Genomic DNA, 19,490 nt, shown 5'->3' with positions numbered 1-19,490 from the left:
TCTTTCCGACTGTACTTATGTTATTACGCTATGACTATTTATAATTAACTGTACTTGCGATTTTGAGCTTCAATTGGACAGTCGCAAACAAAAATAATAGGAAGTGACAATAGTTTTATACTTTGTTCATAATTGTACTTCTAATATTGATTATTGGACACTTAGTGATTAGCAAAAGGGCGATTTATCTTACTAATATTATAAATGCGAAAGTATGGAGGTATCTCCAGAATAGTTCAACGGATCTTGATGAAATTTGGCATAGATGTAGAACATAATCTAGCAGAACACATAGGCTACTAATTAAGTTATTTTTAAATCCGCGCAGACTAATTCACGGGAAAAAACTAGTATATGAAAACAACTTATCCAACGTATGTACTTGTGACTTCGAGGTAGATACATAGCGGACAGTCAAAGACATTAATGCAATTTACATTAAGTCAAATCATCTGATTTATGTTCAAAGCCATATTCTCCCTAACTGTACTTGGCCTTCGAGGACATTGTGGACAATCAGATACAAAAGTGAAATCTACAATAAGAAAAACCTATCGATGAGCGTTAACGTTTGCTGGTATAAGTTCAAAGTTATATTCTTACTAACTGTACTTGTGTACGTAGTTGTACGTAGAAGCAATGTGGACAGTCAGTAACAAAAGTGCAATCTACAATCTACAAGAAGAACAACTTATCGGTGAGAGCGTCGGACGGCAGCTGGTTTATATTCTGCCCGACAAGGTACGCGAGCTTGTGCGCGTACTGGCAGGGCGCTGGCACGCGCACTGTGCCGGGCCAGTTGTAGTACAGGTGGCACATTTTGTAGGTCAGCCGCTGGCACTGGTCCGCTGTCATGCCGCTGTCGTCATGGATCACCACGTAGTGTGTCGGCGTCACTGTACCTTGGTTCACTTTCTGCGATGCGATCAGGAAATCGTACCTGTCGTGTTAAAATGTACCTCGTGAAATGAAAAGTTCAACTTTATTATGAACTTTTTTATTTAGATTGCATTTTTTTTGTAGTTTTTTTTTAACTTAATTTACTTCGTATTAGGCTAGTATTTTATTTAAATAGGAAGTAAATATTATTGTATATTCTTAAGTTCCTGATAAAATTTTCTCGCTATCTCTCTTGAGCAAATAAAGCAATTAATGTATGTGTCTATCTTGCTAATATTATAAATGGATGGATGGATGATTGTTTGAAAGTATTTTAAGAACGGCTGCATGGATCACGCTGAAATTTGACATAGATGTAGAACATAGTCTGGAAAAACGCGTAGTAATTAAGTTTATTTAATTCCGCGCGGACGGAGTCACGGGCGAGGGCTAGTATTGAATTATATACCTACTAAATTCTAATTAAATTTAAGAACAGTAATATAAATAAACTTAATGACATCTGAACTCACCAGTCTCGTCGCGTGACACAATGATCAAGAACAGTCCCGGGGAATGGATTTTCGAAGCCATTGCGTGTCTTCATGAATATTCTCGTGTTGATACGTTTCTGTACCACGACGTATGTGAGCGAAGGTTTGTACGCAGTGCCCAGGATTGAGAAGCAGATCTGCATCTGAGGAATCTCGTAATCTTGGAGGAGTTTTAGCTGGCCATCGCCAACGCCATCTCTGAAATCATTTAAAATAATATTTACTATATTTTAATGATAACTTAAGCCGTACTTAGTGTAGATTTAGTATCCAAAATCTTTAATGTCCTATTAAGGACTCTAACCGTTGGTTTCTGAAACCATAATATCTGTATAAAACACAGATAGCGATAAGTTTTAAATGTAGAATTTGGTCTCAGAAACTCACGGTAAGTACCATATAGGCATTTGGTAAACCAACTTTACTACACCTATTTTATTATATACATAAAATTATTGATTTATTCATAAAAGTTTATGATTACTTCCGTTTCAAGAATTTTCTAGTTTTGTTTCTATTCACCCCGTTTTATCATGACAGTTACATACTAGTTATATATGTAACTTATTGTTTAAAAATGTTGACGTTTTTTTTTATAAGCTACAAACAGTTGGGAAAAATATCACTCATCGGTCTAATATTTTAATTTTCTTACCTGTAAATAATAATTCTGTCAGGTAATCTGCCATTGACTCGTAGATAATGTTTCAATGCATCAACAAAGCAGGATTTGAGACTGTCGACAATCTCCTGCCCTCTCTCTTGTAACACCACTTTGGAGTACCAGTGTGTCATCGTTTGATTATAAGATGCTATGAATGCTGTAATATTAAATATAACTTAAATATTAACTTTCTAAACAAAAACACCAATAGTTTAATGCACAAAAAAAAGAATTTTGGTATTTTTAATATATTTTTTTTAATTATTCAATAATTTTTATATATATAGTAGAAGTATATTTTTATAAAGTAAACGATTGAAAATTTCTTGTTAAGATAAATACAGACAACAAAAAAAACATAAGATAAAATTAATAAAGCGGAAATTGCATCTTCCACACTATAGATGACAGCACAATCAAGAGTTTTAGCACAAAATATAGCACAGATATACAAAAAATCAATTTACTTTATAAACAAAGTACAATATACTCTATGGACTGTAGTCATAACGACTTCCGTAAATTTCACTCATAAGTATTTTTTTAAAGATAATATTCTAAAATATTTTATTTTTTTTAATTAATTCTTATTGACTGTTCCGGAATTAAAGAGCTTCGAAGACAAAATGCATCCATACTTGGAGATAAAGCCAATTTTTATATTTATATAATTAGTTTATTAAACTATATTTTTTTAAACGCCAGAATGACGTATAAAAACAAAGCTTTGACATACACTTGATGCTAGTGCCATCTAGTTAAAGCTTTGAGTTTTTCTCCCCGTTAACTAAGTTTTTAATGTTGACTTACCGCAAACGCTTTTCTTTTTCCTACTGGCATCATGGTAAGAGTCGATGCCTATGATCATGGCCGACTTCAAGGGTATGCTGATGTTCCACAATGTACCTCCCAGTTTGCAGTTCATTTGAAGCAAAATCTTCTGAGTTATAGAACGGATCTTTTGACTGTTCATTATTGTACGAGCGTTGATCACCTATAAGAATTATTTGATTTGATTATCAAAAATGTAAACTAAGAAATATTAAGCAATTTAATCTTGAAACTAGCTGTCACCCGCGATTCCGTCGGCGCGAACTTTAAAAATGTAATAAGTGGCCTCTGTATTCTTCCAGACTATGTCCTAAATCTGTACCAAATTGCAGCGAGATCCGTGCAGTCGTTCTGGAGATACTTTGAAATCAACATCCATCCATCCATCTAAACATTCGCATTTATAATATTAGTAAGATATAATTAAAACAAGTAATAAATTAATATGTTATACATAAACATGTTCAAACACTTTTACAAAATAGATATGACATTTATCAATCTTACTAATATTATAAATGCGAATGTTTGGATGGATAGATGTTTGTTCGAAGGTATCTCCAGAACGGCTGAACGGATCTCGCTGAAGTTTGGTTTAAATATAGAACGTGGTCTGGAACACATTGGCTACTTTTTAAGGTTTTTTATTCCAGCACAGAAGGTGTCACGAGCGACATCTAGTATGTCATAATTTTACTCGAACCAGATATAAAAATAGAAGTATATTTTTAATTCAAAACAAAACTTACTTGTGAAGGAACAGGATTATCAACACAGCATATTTTCTTGATAGCGGAGTATCTGTCGTCTCGTATGGTGGGACAGATAGCTACGACCAGCTGCAGATTGGCTATGGAGAACTTCCTGAGAGCCGCTATGTAGGAATCCGTGCGATCATTGGGTAGACGTATCATTTCGGGCGCGGATACGTTGATACCCATAGGACGACAACAACGCTTCAATGTGTCTATGAAATCCTGTATAAAAAGAAATATTATGGTGTTTTTTTTTGTACAATGTAATAAAGAAGGGAACTGATATCGATAAAATAGCAAATGAACCAACTTCATAATGAACCAAAAATAACAAATAATCTAGTCACAATTCTAGCCGTATTGTACAGTCAGCGTCGTAAATATAAATACAATTATAAAGATTCAAAAATTTGTACACATCATCAATTTCAAAAATATTCAGGCATGTTTCCGCATACGCATCTCATCACGAATACGTGCTAATGAAGAATACTCATACTTCTTTTTGTAACCAATATTTGTAAATATATACATATATTTACCGCTGACTGTACATAATACTAAGGAAGAAAAAGAATAAAATTACAACTCACTAGCCAATATTAGTTAAAAAATGTTGACAAAAAAAAGAATAATTTGATAAAGAAAAAAACAAAAAAAACTTACATTAGTAACATTTTTATCTCTGTCAGTAAATAGCACAACCCATCGTAGTATATCAACAGCTTGCATCACTGCATTTCTAGAAACATCTCCGTTCCAATCAGCATTATCCTTGCCGGGGACTTTGACATTGTTGCCGAAGTAAAGCGGCTCCGGAGGCAAAGTCCTGGCTGTGATGTCTACAGTCTCCGGTGCTATACTCAGCCCCCAACTGGTTAATCGGCTCTTTGCAGTCTCATTTGACATCACGTTTTGTATGTACTAGAAAAAACAATGAATATTTGTGATAACACTAAACTCAATCAAACTCTAACTCATCTGAAGGAATGACATTGCTCCATACAAGCTTTGCACCCTCATTTTGTACCTTTAGGGGATGAATATAACAAAATCGATTCTTAATGTATGGCTACTTGGTAAGACGCAGACGTTTTGGCTTAACGTTCAAACAATATCTAATAATTAGTACAATTTTCGAATTAATGTGAAAGGATAACTTAGTAAGAAATGATTTATTCAATCGGGGAAACTGTTTACCTTTTTAAATGCAGCATGTCGTTGGTTGGGAGTGATCCGTGTGTAAGTGGCGACATCCTTCATGAGGCGGAAGTTGCTGCGCTGGTCATCCGTCAGTCCTGTCAGCTGGCACAGCTCCGGCACCAGACAGATCATGAAGTCTGTCGCTTTCTCTGACCCGGGCAACCGCTTTGTGTCTCTGGGAAAACACGTGTACTTCATGATTCCATTATAAAACTCCATTAAGTAAACCTATAGATTTTTTTAAGTTATTTTTCATTATAACTTTGAATACTTACCTTGATATAAGAAGTGGTTGTTCCCAATCCATGATATCGATTCCATAATTTTTCTTATAATAATCAATAAATGAGATTTGCACCGGTTGTCCATTTTCTAACTTTTCGAATGTCGATCGTGGTGTCATTGAATCATCTATACTATCAATTCTAAAAAAAAAATTCTACCTATTTAAACCATAAAGTAACTCAATTGACACGTGTAGTAAATGTACATTTACAATCAAACCGAATCATTAAACCTCTATAAGAGAGTCATTGTCCAGTCCCGACGGAACATTTCCCTTCCAATTCTTTTCTTATAAGGAAAAAATGGGAAGGACAAGTTGGATTCAGCGGAGGCATAGGAAGGAAACACTCTTTTTGTGCGTCGCCCCCTTCGTCGATTGAGATATATTAGGCAATGCATCTGATATTGTGAAATCTATGGGCAGCGGTCACTTCGCTATTTGGGCGAATCTAAGTGGCCGCTCGTTTGCCAGCTATAATAAGTAAATCTTCATAATGGAGAAATTTGGGTTAGAGAAAAACCTCAAATAAGTAAAATAATCCAGTTCCTTAAACTCTCGCGTATCCAGGTTGATTTGTAATTCGTATTCATCCTATATAAACATTTATCTTAAAATATGCTCAAGCCAAATAAAAGGGATATTTTTTATACTTACCGAAACAATTTTTTATTATATGTAGTCATAACAGAGCTGCCGATGAGTTTATCTGTCATTGCTCGCTTCCAGTTAGCACCTTCGCACTGGACTGTCTCTTTTATAAGTGACAGTACTGATTGTGTCCGTAGTACTCTATGTGTAGAGTCCAGTGTCAACATAAGACCTCCTTCGTATTCATCCACCGCTGTTACATATCTAAAAATAAACTTTTAAATAAAATAATGCTAGAGAATGCCCACTTAATCTGTAGTGTAAATGAGCCGATTGTGGTGACCTTAGAAACCAAAAAAATCTCATCCTGCCGATTTGTTCGTTAGGTCGATCAGACCCACAGGATACATTTCCCATGACGTAGATTGCCCCCATAGAAAAAAAAGTCTGTGGTCTGACCGATTATACGGATTTAATCGGCCCTGTAGTCCGATTCACCCAGAGGGACGTTCTTGGTTAAAATAATTATATATTTTTAAATTTTTCTTAGGTGACAATTGGACGCATTAAAGTTTTTCCTGACTAAAAATGAGTGAAAAGTAACTAAGAAGATATTTTTGTTTGAGTCCATCAAAAAACAAATTAAATGATAAACTCACCCGGGCCATACTTCAAGTTTATGTTGTGGTATTTGTATAGCACTATGCTCATTGAAATACTGTCGTCCGAAGCGCACCAGTTGCAAATCCTTCATTATTTGTTTGAACAATACATTGTATATATGTATCATTTCACTCAGACGACGAGTTCGACGAAAACTTATCTGAAAAAATTATTATAGCGTCAATATTACGTCATAAAAATTTAAAATTTTATTTTATTTCAATCCTACAGCAAAGTTAACTATTAGATTGCTCGTAGAATATATTTGTTTACTGCAGGAGTAGCGTATGATATGCTATAAGAAATCCAAAATGGCGGTGACATTTTTTTTTGTGCAACCACCCACCCCATCATGGGTATCAAATAAAGAGATAGAACTAATAGAAAAACATGGTAAAAACTTCATAAAACTTACTATAACTTGAACTTTGGTGTTATCATAAGGGTTTGTTGACACTAAATTCATGGCTTCTTCTGGTAGCATATGAGGCACATATAATGTGGTGCCATCAAATGTTTTAGTTTTGAAATATTGACTGTGTTCTGTAATAAAAGATTCAATTTTAATTTACTCTTCTTACATTATAATTTACTGAATAGACAAATATTTTCTATAGAAATTGCATGCGATTTTCTCTGTGTCAAATTAAATCTTTCTTTTTTATACTATTAGTTATAACATACCATTCAGAAGTTTGAAACATAGATTTTTATAATCTTGCTCGGGATTGTATCTCACTTCATACTCAAATACATGATCCTCTTCAAAATTAAGACGGATAAAGTTCGCTGTCACTTCACATGGTGTTCCTGATTCACCTTTTCTTACAACAGGGGGTGTTTCTTTAATCTCTCTCTGAAAAATAAGGAAATAAATAAAAGTACTTATATCCAAACCATTACTAGCGGCCAGCGGTAACTTATTGCTATATTTTCAAATAGATTATTGAAATCAAGGATAAATCCATAAGAGGCATATTTTTTTTTCAATTCAATGATGAATGAATGAACCATTAGTAAAAAAAATCACTTTAAAATCCAAGTAGCCTTAAAATTTATTTTATTTATTTATTTATAAAAATATAAAAATTCAACTTACAAAATATTTATTCTTGGGTATGGTTGATGATTGAACTGATGATATTGTACTCTCCGCCATCTTCTCTGTTATTTGTTTAACTTCTGCACCACCCACGTGTGGCTGACTTTGCGCCATTTGAGCTTTCCTGCAATTTCAAATAAGACACCCACTCAAGGACCATCCAAAACATAAAATAATCTTAATAATAAGTTTGTTATTCTCATTACCACTGGCCATCAATATGATGATAGTAATAGTATTTTAATTAGTAAGACAAAGAGAAGTATATTTTTACTAACAAATTCTGCAATAACTTGATGCCTCTGCCTGCTCCAACTGTTGGTACTGAAGGGCTGACATCTGATGCCGGAGAGAACTGCACATCTGTTAAAATATTTTTTGTTTATAATAGTGCATTTAGACAACCATTACATTTACATTGATACATAACGTCATCTTCCTATGTATAACACAGAGATAAAATAAAGTCTCATGGCACTGGAAATTCACTTGCAATAATTTGATGTGCAAAATAAATTACTACTTTCTCTAATTCAAGTGAGCAAATATATGAAAAATTGTTGTAAAATTTAACTTTATTATACCTTTAGTTTGCTGATGCATTTTGGACAGCATCATAGCTGCAGCCCTTCCTCTGCCACCGATGATTGTGGCAGGCATACTTGCAGCACCACTTACCTGAAAATTATAGCAATTCAAAATCATACTAGATAATTGCTTTGGCAGAGGTGGCAAGCATTGGAAGGGTAATTTTCCTCTTTTTGTGCTACCCCTCCTCCATTGTTTAAAGACAACACATCTAGAATTGTACCATTTGTTGTTTGCGACCATATAAAAAAAGTTACTGCAGCTGCAGAAACTTCAAATTATGCTAAGAAATTACTAATTCCAAGTACAATTACATTAGTACAATTTAATACCTGGGTAACGATGTCAGTAAGGTTAAAACAGTATAGTCATATGTAGCTAGAAAGAAGTTTGGAAGAGGCATTTGTTCGCAAGTTGTAACTACAGTTTCTTCAACATATCTGTGGCCATACATATCCATAAGTCATTCTGATAAATTTAGACTTTTATTGTAGTTTAGGTCATAAACCATTTCTTAGCCAACATATTAATGAAGGTAGTTTGTTAATGTATACCTATACCATTTAATAATAACTATTGGTACTATTATCATAAAGAACAACAATATACTTCTCTATAAGTACACTTACAACACTTTGAGGCCAATTTGGGGGCACACTTGGAGGTATACTTGGACCAGGGAACTCCTTTGCAGAGGGTTCGCCTGAAGATGACTGTGCATCCGCTAGAGACTTCTTTAGGTCCTTCAATAAGGCCAAGCCCCGTCCACGACCTTTACTTTGGTCCGCCATCGTCCTAAAACATTTATAAATTAACAGCAACTTTAGAAGACGCGTTAGAAGATTAATTAATACGATAACGAAAAGTAGTATATTCTGAAATCTCTCATTTATGACAAATATATTGAACTGGAGGTCTTCCCTTGTATTGTTTTACAAAGTATATTTTTACTTTACATTATTGAAGAAAAACACAAGATACAACCAGTATTTGGCGGGTTTCAGTTTAAATTCTGCCTTTAATCACGAATCTGCTCTCATACCTTTCTTAGTTTTGGTTTGTATTTATCAATGGAAAATGAAATTAACCAAGTTATTTTCTAATTTTCTCAAAAAAACATTGAAAAGACAAACTTTAGAAAACCTGAATTGACTGAGAAAGTTTTTCCACCAAAACACCAAATCAAACAATTTTTTTAAATACTCTTTGAACGAACCGAACCAAAAAGCCAAACCAAAGAGTAGGTATGAACAGCTTATAATTATTATTTTATACACTGTCTGTTATAGGCTTCAGTTTTTGTGCCTATTTTACTTTCGCGATTTTGGCGCTAATTTCATTTTATGGAATGATTACGGAACCTTTTTTGATTTGACAAGACCATGGCTCTCTATTGCAGAGTAAATTACGGATCTATTGGCAATTTTTTTAATCCATGCGATAAATTCTATAGTTTACTTTTTTATTATTTTTATTTAAACTGATGATGCCTGTTCGGTTAAGTTTCACCTTACAGTAACAGCAACTTTTTGAATTTCGCATAATATTGTGTACAGTTTGTAATAAATGTAAGAGATGTACCGACTAATACCTACATATATGTGGGTAGATTTTTTAAAGTCTGGACGGAGGTCTTGTGCAGGTAGTTCAATCGGTCGTAGAACTGTGACGTAAAGAGAAGTGATATTGTAACATTAAATAAATAAAAAAATGGAAAAATAAAACACAAGTGTGTTAAAAAGCAAACTATATTTCATAAATTATATTTATTCATAAATACACATATAACTACAAGCTTTTTTTAGTATTTTTAAGTGAAAAGTGTCTATACATATTTAATTAAAATAGCTACATAAATTTGTTGTTTCACTCGTTTTTCTCTTTAGTTTTCAACTGTTCAAATTCTTTGAATATTTTCTCACTGAGTTTCTCTCCATCGTCATCAATTTGTTCAACAGCTAAGACTTCAGGTATGTAAAATTGCATCATGTTTTGTACCTATAAGGAACACAATGTTTATTAAATAATTTGATAAAGCCATTTTGGTAACTCTAATTCCATTCAAAACCATAATGAAAAATGATTTTCACCATCAAAATCTTACCAATAAATGCAAAAGTTTACATTCATGAATGTTTGCTAGAAGGTATCTCAGAATGGCTCAATGGGTTTTGATTAAATTTAGCATGGATGTAGAACATAGTCTTGAAGAATACATTGGCTAGTAGCCTTTTGTTTATTTTTTTTAAGTCGGTGTGTTTTTTATATTGGGATTGGGAGCATCGGTGGCTCAGTGGTCAAGCACTTGACTTACAATCTGCAGGTCCTGGGTTCGAATCCTGTCATATACCAATGTGTTTTTCGATTTCCGATTTACATATGTACATTTATCTGACGTTCTTACGGTGAAGAAAAACATTGTGATGCAACCTGCACATATCTGAGAAGAAATTCAAAGATATGTGTGAAGTCAACCAACCTGCACTTGGCCAGCGTGGTTGACTATGGCCTAATCACCCTCAACTTAGGGTAAGCTCCGAGCCCCTCGGTGGGGATGTATAGTGAGCTGATGATGATGATGATGTGATTTTTATAATTTAATTATAGGTGACAGATAATTATATCATTGAATACTAACTCCATTTTTTAAAGTAACAATAGAGCTGGGGCATGATGAGCATGAGCCTTGCATCTTAAGTCTGAGCACTCCATCTTTGAAATCTACAAACAGGACATCACCACCATCTTCTTGCACAGTTGGTCTAATTCTCGTATCAAGCAGTTCTTTGATCATTTGAACTATTTCATCATCATCTTCATTTATTTCTGTAAATAGTACAAGGTAAATTTTATTACTGTGAATAATTATAAGGTTTACTTCTAATCCTAGGCCATGAAAAAGTTCATTTCAAAGCAACATCAAAATTTAGTCAACTTTTAAGAAAGTTCAGAGCAAAAAAAGTGATATTGTAAAAAAACTAACCATATTTAGCTAATGTTGATATGAGAAGAAGTCATTTACAGAAATACTAAAATTTAAGTGATATGTGTTGTAGTTTGTCTATGTTCAAACCTTTTTAGGATTGTTTTTGGAGAGAAATATAGTCTTAATAAATAATTACAAACACAAAAGGATCCATTTAAGGTATAATACATACGAGTATCTCCCGATGGTTTGGCATCAGTTACAATAGGCAAGCCACTAGCAAAGAAGTCCATTATTGTTGCAAATATTTCAGGTTTAAGTAACTTCCATTCAATATCATCATCTTGTTTAGTAACAGTAACAAAATCATGCCCAAAAAATACTGCTTTCACACCTTCAATGCGGAAAATCATTTTTGCTGCAAATAATTGTTTTACATTGATATAATTGGTAATTTTTTCCTTGTTTCGCAAACATGATTAACTAGAATCTATATAAAGTATGATTGTTAAAATATGGTTAACATTTACCTAATGGACTGCACTGTGCTGCGCCAATATTAGGAAAGTCAAGTGTTTGACCAGGTTCCAGAACTTTCGTACCAGGTAGAAATTTTAAACTGTTCGGATTCGGTGTGTCTTGAGTCTGGATGAACATTGTTCTGCATTGACATGAGTTAAATACTATTTCTTTGCGGTTTCTAAATCCAAAAGGATGTGATAAGATACTATATTGTTTCGTTTGATTATACCTGTGTACGAAAGAATATTAAAGTGTAAAAATCTATAAAAAAAAGATTCAGATCTAACTTTTCATTAAGTTTGAATAACATTGATTTACCTATAAGCTATTCCTTGATGAAGATAACGACATGGATATCCTATCCTGAGCAATTTAATTGAATTTCTAAACATTGTGGCAACGATTAAATGTGTTATTTTCGTATAATAATAACTTTTAACACTACAAAACAAGCAAATTAAAATACGGAGATTCAATACGAACGACAAATATGTCAGAAATTGAAAACAAGAAAATGTCATGGTGACAGATGACAGTTATTTTTTTTATTTTGTAGCATTGGCTATATGTCATACAGCCTTATCATTTCCAATCTAGATTTATCTAATAATAAAAACTATTATTTCATCTGAGGATTGTAAACATAGCTAAATATTTTAGCCATATCTATGTTAAAGAAGGACATAGGAATGAAAAAGCCAAATCTCATATTTTGTTTATTATTCTTAAATTTATAGGAAAAATATAAAAGTTACGAAATTGATTAAGCCTACAATATTCATGATATAAAAACAGATCAAGATTTAACTAAAATTCTTAGTTTACTTCAGATTTACGACAACCAGTTTTTAATCAGTATAAAGGCAATACAATAGACCTCATGGCTATTTTTAACTATAATTTTATATTACTTAATTATTATAATCAGTATTTTTTTAATAGTTACTGTTCATTTACACTAAATCATAGCAAGCAAATAAGGAATATATTCTTATTTCTTATTCTCAAAGGTATAGCCGCTAAAAATTAAACATAAAAATTATAATATAAATAAGAAGACATTCTTTTCTATAAATACAAAAAGTATCTTTAGACTTTAGGATATTTACATTTTAAAAATTATAGTAGATTCGATATAAAAATGTACATTAAATGATGTCATTATTTAAAATGTACTGTATTTTCCCATTTAATTTTTATAAAGTTTTAGAAATAACTTGCTATTATTATGTTTCTTCCGCATTGGAAATCCATGGTTAAATTTACTTGTATCTAAGAAAAATTCGTAATACTTGCTATGATTCTACAGTTTATAATTCTGTAACAGTTTCATCGTTTTTATTTTTTATTCTTTTACAATTTACGGGTCGCACTGGCACACACAGCACGATGGAAATAGGAACCAGTCCATAAATATGCCCGCGCAATCGTTGCTAGGGTCGTAGGCGAGCAAACGATGCCATTTATATTTTTGCTCACAACTGCAGTCGCCGGAACATCGAGCTGTTGATTTCTTACTGGAAAATAAAAAATATGATAAGTATTATTATAATATTATAACAGCTCCTAACACAGTCGGGTAGGCAAAGATCGCATATCCGTTAATCGCGGTCCAGCCATATCTCTGTGGCGTTTTCAATATTCACACATGTCGGTACAGCTTGTCGGTTTTGGGTGCTTATTATTTTCTTTATAAGTTCAAAGACTGGATAATAAAGAAAGCTACTATACGTAATTCACCAGTAATAGATGTCCTAAACGAAATGTCAAAGTATAGCTAAGGCAGATTAGACATGAATTACACAAATAACTGGTCAGTCGGGATCCTCTCACCCACGCTACGAAATAGAACTTCAAACGAGTTTGGACACCTTCGCCACGCCCAGTCTGCTGGTTACCAAGACAAAATTTATGCATTTCGAACGTGCCCACCTTAGTCTGTATATAATAAGATTTTAATTTTGCATTAAGCATTTCAGGTACTATTATCTAGTAACATTACCTGCAAACTTCTTGATGAATAGCCTGTTCGAAGTGCATTGTATTTACAATGGCTCTCACTTTCTTCGCCGAATTCAACGCCCAATATGGAGTAATTATTTCCGTCTTGCTTTGACATGCGTCTATTCTGAAATGTGAGAAAGTTGGTTATTCCCTACATTAATAATAATCTGGATGTTTAAACTCACGGATAGTAGTATCAGTATTTTTTTTAATTAAACACGATCTTTTTATTTACGTACCGGCCAGTGTTATTGACCTGAGGGTCGGGTAACGTTGACTTTGAAGCCTGCCGCACGTGGCGGAAGTAAGAGTCACCGGAGTGCATGTCGGGAACCCCTGGGGCCCGTCGTACCCGCCCGCCCCCCGGTATCGAGAACGATCCGTACATCCTCTTTATTAAGGCTTTGTTTTCGTCTATGAACATCTCTATTTTATCTCTGAAATATATGAAAACTCGTTGCAATTAAATAAATTTACATTATAAATAGTTTTGAGCCTCTACAGTAACGTAATGTTTTGCGTATTTGACATTGAACATTGATGTAGATTACTTTGTGTTACGCACAAAAAAACCGCTACTGGTTTTCGTTTAAAAGGCCTATGTACTTTTGTCTCATTAATATATATTTTTTTATTCGCGATATGTTGGAGACTTGTTATTAAAATGAATGAGGTATAGTATGAATTTTCAAAAATCTAAATGAATTAATTCCTCAGTTATTGTGATGATGGAAAAATATTTCTCCATATAAACTTTTCATTATGTTAATACATTTGATAATATATGCGAATATAATTATACTCACATAGGGTAGGTGTTGCCAGCGGTGGGACAATAGAGTTGAAAGTTTCGTTTGACGCACGGAACGCCTCGGATTATTTGACCTTGAAGCTCATAGCCTAGTGCGAGTGACAATGCTGTCCAAAGAATCTGAGAAGTAGAAATAAATATATATGTTAAACATAACAATAAATATATACAAAAACTTAAGTTTAAATAATTTTTGGGGGATACAAAAAAAAACAAATTAGGCGAGACCCCTAATAACGTCTGTTTGTACATGGTAACTAGATATCAGTGTGCAGTTCTGTGATTTCATAACAATATATAACACGGAAATAAATTCGTACAAGATAGCTGGGCCTTGAATCCTATACTACCAAAGTATATTAGCGCCACTGTACAAGTATGTACCACCAGTATCTATACACTTGACAATTAATTATGCACACGAAGCTACTAGCAATTTATCTGTGATTCGAATTGCGTGTAAAGTTTTATAGTTAAAAAAACAACAGGCAAAGGCATTGTTCCAAGTGTCTATTAAAAAAAAATCATTATGTAAATAAAAAAATTTGCATTCTACCGTACTAATCACAGTATAGTAAGTAGGTTATTTTAATACAATACATTATTCGATTTAAAAAAAAAACAATACGATAACAATGCGAAGACGAAGCGACATTTATAAGTGATACAGATTAAAAAAAGAATAAATAAAACATAAATTAGAGGACTTACTATGTTACGATGTAAGATTAATAAATCCATGTTTTATGACGACCTACTGCCATAGAGTTCGCTAATTATCTAAATTTATTCAAAACAACTTAGCAAGTAACCGGCTACCGAAAAAAGGCGTTAATCTCGCCACGCCACAGTGAACAATGACTAATATCGTTAGATTCGTCCCGCGATTTCGCTGCCATTTTGAATCTGACGTCTTAGTTACAACAAAACTAAATAAAAATAATATATTTTATCTATTAGCAAACACGTAAGCATTTGATATTATATCTAGATGTAGAATATCGTCTTGCATAAATGACAACCATAAAATGTTAATTTAAATTCAAAGTAGTAACCGCCACAATAGACTATGCAGAATAAATATTTTTATTCACTGTAGCATATTTTATGTATCGCGATCAAAATTCTGATTTATTGGCAATCAATATGCTCATTTTTAGATTCGAACTAGATCGTCGCAAATATTTGGCAATATTTCTTTATTTGGCAACATAAAATTAATTGTGTGTATATTTTAGATGCATCTATGTCATTAACCTTGCAAAGATGAAATAACATTTGCATATTATACTTCTTGATATATTAATATTTGATTACGTACCCCCTGGGATGTTTGATATTTAGTTGATCTAGTTAAGTTTGATGAATTTTGGTATTTTAAAATTTATTTGTTCATGATATTTTAAAAGTTTTAAAGGGAACTGCAAGTGGATTAGTCAGAGGGGAGAGAAGAGAGTAGTAATGATAAAATATCCTCTTTCTGTCCGTCGTTAGGCAACGTATCTGCAATTGCATATGTCAATGGGCAGCGGTCGCTTCGCTATTTCAGCGAATTTAGGTGGTCGTTTGCACATTTTCCACTTTATAATAAAAAAAATATAATAGATAAACTAATCCCGATAAAATATATCAGTCTACTTTTGTTGACCTTTCTAGATACTGCAATAATGGAAGTTATACAAGATATTTTACGAACTTTAAATCAGTTTTCAATATAGCTACTTAGTATTAGTATTTATCATCTATAGCGTTATTAATTTAAGCCAGACATTTAAGTAAATGTGATTTATTTCTGGGTTCAAGTAACTTGAGGTCAATGTTTAGCTTAGAATGTTCAATTAAATAAAATCTGAGTTAGGTTGTTGACCCACTAGATGTGCTAGGATTATTTTATGGTAAAATATAGTGACGCCTATAGTTCCACTAATACGCTCAATAAAAATTCTTTCGCGCCATTCGTATGCTAATTGGCATCTATGGTAATTGTACGCACATGCTTTATAGAATTAAAATCTTGAACAATTAATAATACTTGTATATACATTTTTTTTATTTTAAGCAATAATAATGTTAATAATTAATAAAATGTGAGTAACCATGGCAACGCTTGTCACTGTCAACACGCAAATAATTTTCTCCGATTACAATAATGTTTAAATTCTATAATTTATCAAGATTAATCCACAATAGATAATGGAAATAAAAAAACTAAAAAAAAACAGATACAAAAACCAACAATTATAAATGAGGAGAAATCCGAGAAGACAGTGTCACTCCCCCGACCCCAAAAACATCCAGTGGCGCAGTCATTGTGGGGTCGCCTTTACCGGCCACTCCGTCTACAACACCTACGAGGAGTGGCCGTCCATCACCGGCTCGCTTGGAGGATGCGAGGATGAATTCCTCGCCTATGGCTCCCGCAACCAGTGGTGTAGTGCGCCGCATGAGATGGCATTTGTTAAATGAAAGTGTCATGCGGGCCTTTTTGGGGGCGACAGAGGGTGGAACCAATCTCACGGCGTATCGGCCTAAGATGCTGTCTTTGTTTCAGACCCTTCACCAAACTGTGTCTGTAAGTGCCCAACGATTATCGGATCAGATGCGAGTCATACAGCGGCGTCACCTGTTAGATGACTCTGTACTTGAGCAACTCCGTCACGAAGCGCGACCCCTTCACAATGTTGCTGAAGTACGTTGTGTTGCACCTGTGGCCCCTGTGGCTGCTGATGTGCTAACGGAACCACCAAGTGAAGAGGTATGTGTTAGTGATCAGGATATTGAGCGTTTGAGGAGCGATTTGGAGGATGTGATTTTGAATTATAGATCCTTATCAATCAGTGACCGTCCTCCCTTGCCGCGATTACCTGTTAACAAGCGGAATATATGCATCGTAAATGCTGTAGCCGCTTGTTAGCCCAGTATGTAGATTCTAGTCTAGATTTAGGCGATACCCACTCAATCCTCTATTGTGGGGCACTGACTGCATGCCGCGTGGCTGGAGTGAGGATAATAAATCCCAATTCAGGCTCTCGGCGTGGAAAAGCTCGCCCCGTATGGCAGTGCATGATTGAACGGCGCATAAATGTAGCTAGAAGATTCATAGCGAAACTTATCTGTTTTCTGGCTAATCGTGTAAGAAGGTACAGAGAAAGATCTGAGAGATTTATTAAAAATCGCATGTTCCAGAGAGATCAGAGGTGTATGTACCGTATCTGGAAGCAAACACAAAGCCTGGTGCATGACTTGCAACCACCAGATTCTGCCGTGACAACTGCGTTTTGGAGCGGCATTTGGTCGGTGCCAATCGAGCACACTGAAGGCGAGTGGTTTAATGTTGTCAGTCACTCATGTGTAACGGTCGCCGAAATGGAACCGGTAGTTATTACAGGTTCTGACATAAGCGCTGCAGTTCGTTCGGTTCCTAATTGGAAAAGTCCAGGCCCGGACGGTCTGCTGAACTTTTGGCTAAAATGGTTCCGGTGTTCACATGAGCGCCTGGCAGCCCAATTTCTATTGGCATTTGAAATGGGCACGCTCCCAGATTTCATGACATCGGGTATAACACATCTAATCTATAAGTCTGTTTGTACTACGGACCCTAAGAATTACCGACCAATTACATGCTTGCCCACCATCTACAAGCTCCTTACGTCCATTTTGAGAATCAAAATTGAAACACATGTTTTCGCAAATAACATTATGGCAGCGTCTCAGAATGGATGTAAGGCTGGGTCCCGTGGCACCAAAGATTGCCTCCTCATAGATATGGCTATTTGCCAACAGGTTAGACGAAGTAAAAAGAACATTTCCATGGCCTGGATTTATTATAAGAAGGCTTATTATTCGGTGCCCCATGGATGGTTAAGTAAAGTGTTAGAGTTGTATAAAATACACCCTACATTACGTACTTTCCTTAACTTATGCATGGGACAGTGGAACACAAGCTTTTCCAATTCAGAACAGGGAAACCTTTCTACTTCCTCTGGCCGTATTGGAGTTCGGCGTGGAATCTTTCAAGGTGACAGTCTGAGCCCATTGTGGTTTTGCCTGGCTCTGAACCCTTTGAGCACACTGCTAAAGAGTACAGAGCTAGGTTATCGTCTACGTAGAGGGGGGCGAGATCATATCGCACCTTTTGTACATGGATGATCTCAAATTATACGCATCCAAGAAGTCTGACTCTGCTTAAAGTGACCGACGATTTTAGCAAAGCCATTAGTATGTCATTTGGTGTGGACAAATGTGCGGTCATAAATGTACAAAAGGGGAGGGTTGTAGCTTCTGAGAATCTACAACTTACTCAGGATGTGTCCCTCGTTTCCCTCTCGGAGAATGAAAGCTACAAATATCTCGGTATGTCGGAAGCATTAGGCATTAATGACAAAGGTATGAAACAGATGGTGAAAGAACGATTCTTTGGCCGCCTGAAAAAAGTTCTAAAAAGTCTTTTATCGGGTGGAAATAAGTGCCGTGCTTTTAACAGCTGGGCCATGCCAGTCTTAACCTACTCTTTTGGCATACTGAGATGCTCGCAAACAAAAGAAGATGCCTTGGATAGAAAAATTCGTCGATTGCTGACAGCATACCGGATGCATCATCCACGTTCGTCTGTAATGAGGTTGTACATCCCGCGGAAACATGGAGGTCGAGGCTATTTAAATGCCAAGACCCTGCACAACCGCGAGGTATACAACCTTAGGGAATACTTCCTTAAGGTGAACGTGGGAATGTATTAGGATGTTGCAGCAATGGACAAAGGAGTTACGCCTATTTCATTATTCCACATGAGAATCTCGTGAAGAAAGCTGAAAAGGAAAAAGTGTTAAAATACCCAGATTTGGCTCACAAGATTACCGCCATGTGGCGTATGAAATCGACTACCATTATTCCGATAGTCGTCAAGTGGAAGCAATTCCGCGTTTCGTCTGATGAGTGTGCGTCTCGGAGGCTTTATTTGTTCCTCTTACCCTTCCCACCTTTTTTCTTATAAGGAAGGAAAGAAAGAAAGAAAGAAGGAAAGAAAAAGAAAGAAAGAAAGAAAAAGAAAGAAAGAAGAGAAGAGAAGAGAAGAGAAGAGAAGAGAAGAGAAGAGAAGAGAAGAGAAGAGAAGAGAA

At 34.8% G+C, this 19,490-nt stretch overlaps 3 protein-coding genes across 4 annotated transcripts in view; all 3 read right to left on the bottom strand.

The window, feature by feature from the left end:
• Positions 1 to 287: 287 nt before the first annotated feature.
• Positions 288 to 9,295, bottom strand: AGO3 (Argonaute 3). Of its 2 annotated transcripts, none has more exons than XM_013324717.1 (17): positions 9,156 to 9,295; positions 8,743 to 8,908; positions 8,110 to 8,203; positions 7,804 to 7,888; positions 7,523 to 7,649; positions 7,108 to 7,279; positions 6,839 to 6,966; positions 6,420 to 6,583; positions 5,827 to 6,024; positions 5,162 to 5,311; positions 4,884 to 5,061; positions 4,350 to 4,607; positions 3,678 to 3,905; positions 2,908 to 3,091; positions 2,089 to 2,254; positions 1,413 to 1,631; positions 288 to 940 (listed from the first exon to the last, which is right to left on the bottom strand). In XM_013324717.1, exons 2-17 carry the CDS (start codon positions 8,902 to 8,904, stop codon positions 676 to 678), a joined length of 2,778 nt encoding a protein of 925 aa, XP_013180171.1. In that variant the 5' UTR covers positions 8,905 to 8,908; positions 9,156 to 9,295; the 3' UTR covers positions 288 to 675. The 2 variants fall into 2 exon arrangements, with proteins under 2 accessions (XP_013180171.1, XP_013180172.1); XM_013324718.1 differs by lacking the exon at positions 9,156 to 9,295 and adding an exon at positions 9,098 to 9,117.
• Positions 9,296 to 9,870: 575 nt separating this feature from the next.
• On the bottom strand, positions 9,871 to 12,049 carry LOC106126590 (NFU1 iron-sulfur cluster scaffold homolog, mitochondrial). Its single transcript, XM_013324312.1, has 5 exons — positions 11,880 to 12,049; positions 11,570 to 11,790; positions 11,272 to 11,457; positions 10,752 to 10,939; positions 9,871 to 10,111 (listed from the first exon to the last, which is right to left on the bottom strand). The coding sequence occupies exons 1-5, from the start codon at positions 11,951 to 11,953 to the stop codon at positions 9,980 to 9,982; spliced, it is 801 nt and encodes a 266-aa protein (XP_013179766.1). The 5' UTR covers positions 11,954 to 12,049; the 3' UTR covers positions 9,871 to 9,979.
• A 250-nt stretch (positions 12,050 to 12,299) lies between these two features.
• spz3 (Spaetzle domain-containing protein 3) overlaps positions 12,300 to 19,490 on the bottom strand; it is a 31,668-nt gene continuing 24,477 nt past the window's right edge. The window contains 4 exon segments of the mRNA NM_001312717.1: positions 12,300 to 13,078; positions 13,564 to 13,689; positions 13,805 to 14,002; positions 14,372 to 14,496. Of these exon segments, the coding sequence (NP_001299646.1) occupies positions 12,922 to 13,078; positions 13,564 to 13,689; positions 13,805 to 14,002; positions 14,372 to 14,496 (606 nt within the window). The 3' untranslated portion in view covers positions 12,300 to 12,921.

The sequence above is a fragment of the Papilio xuthus genome, unplaced genomic scaffold, assembly GCF_000836235.2.
Source record: "Papilio xuthus unplaced genomic scaffold, Pxut_1.1 DF824992.1, whole genome shotgun sequence".
Taxonomy (NCBI): domain Eukaryota; kingdom Metazoa; phylum Arthropoda; class Insecta; order Lepidoptera; family Papilionidae; genus Papilio; species Papilio xuthus.
The sequence above is the reverse complement of the archived record's forward strand: the minus strand, read 5'-3'. Positions and strand labels throughout refer to the sequence as shown.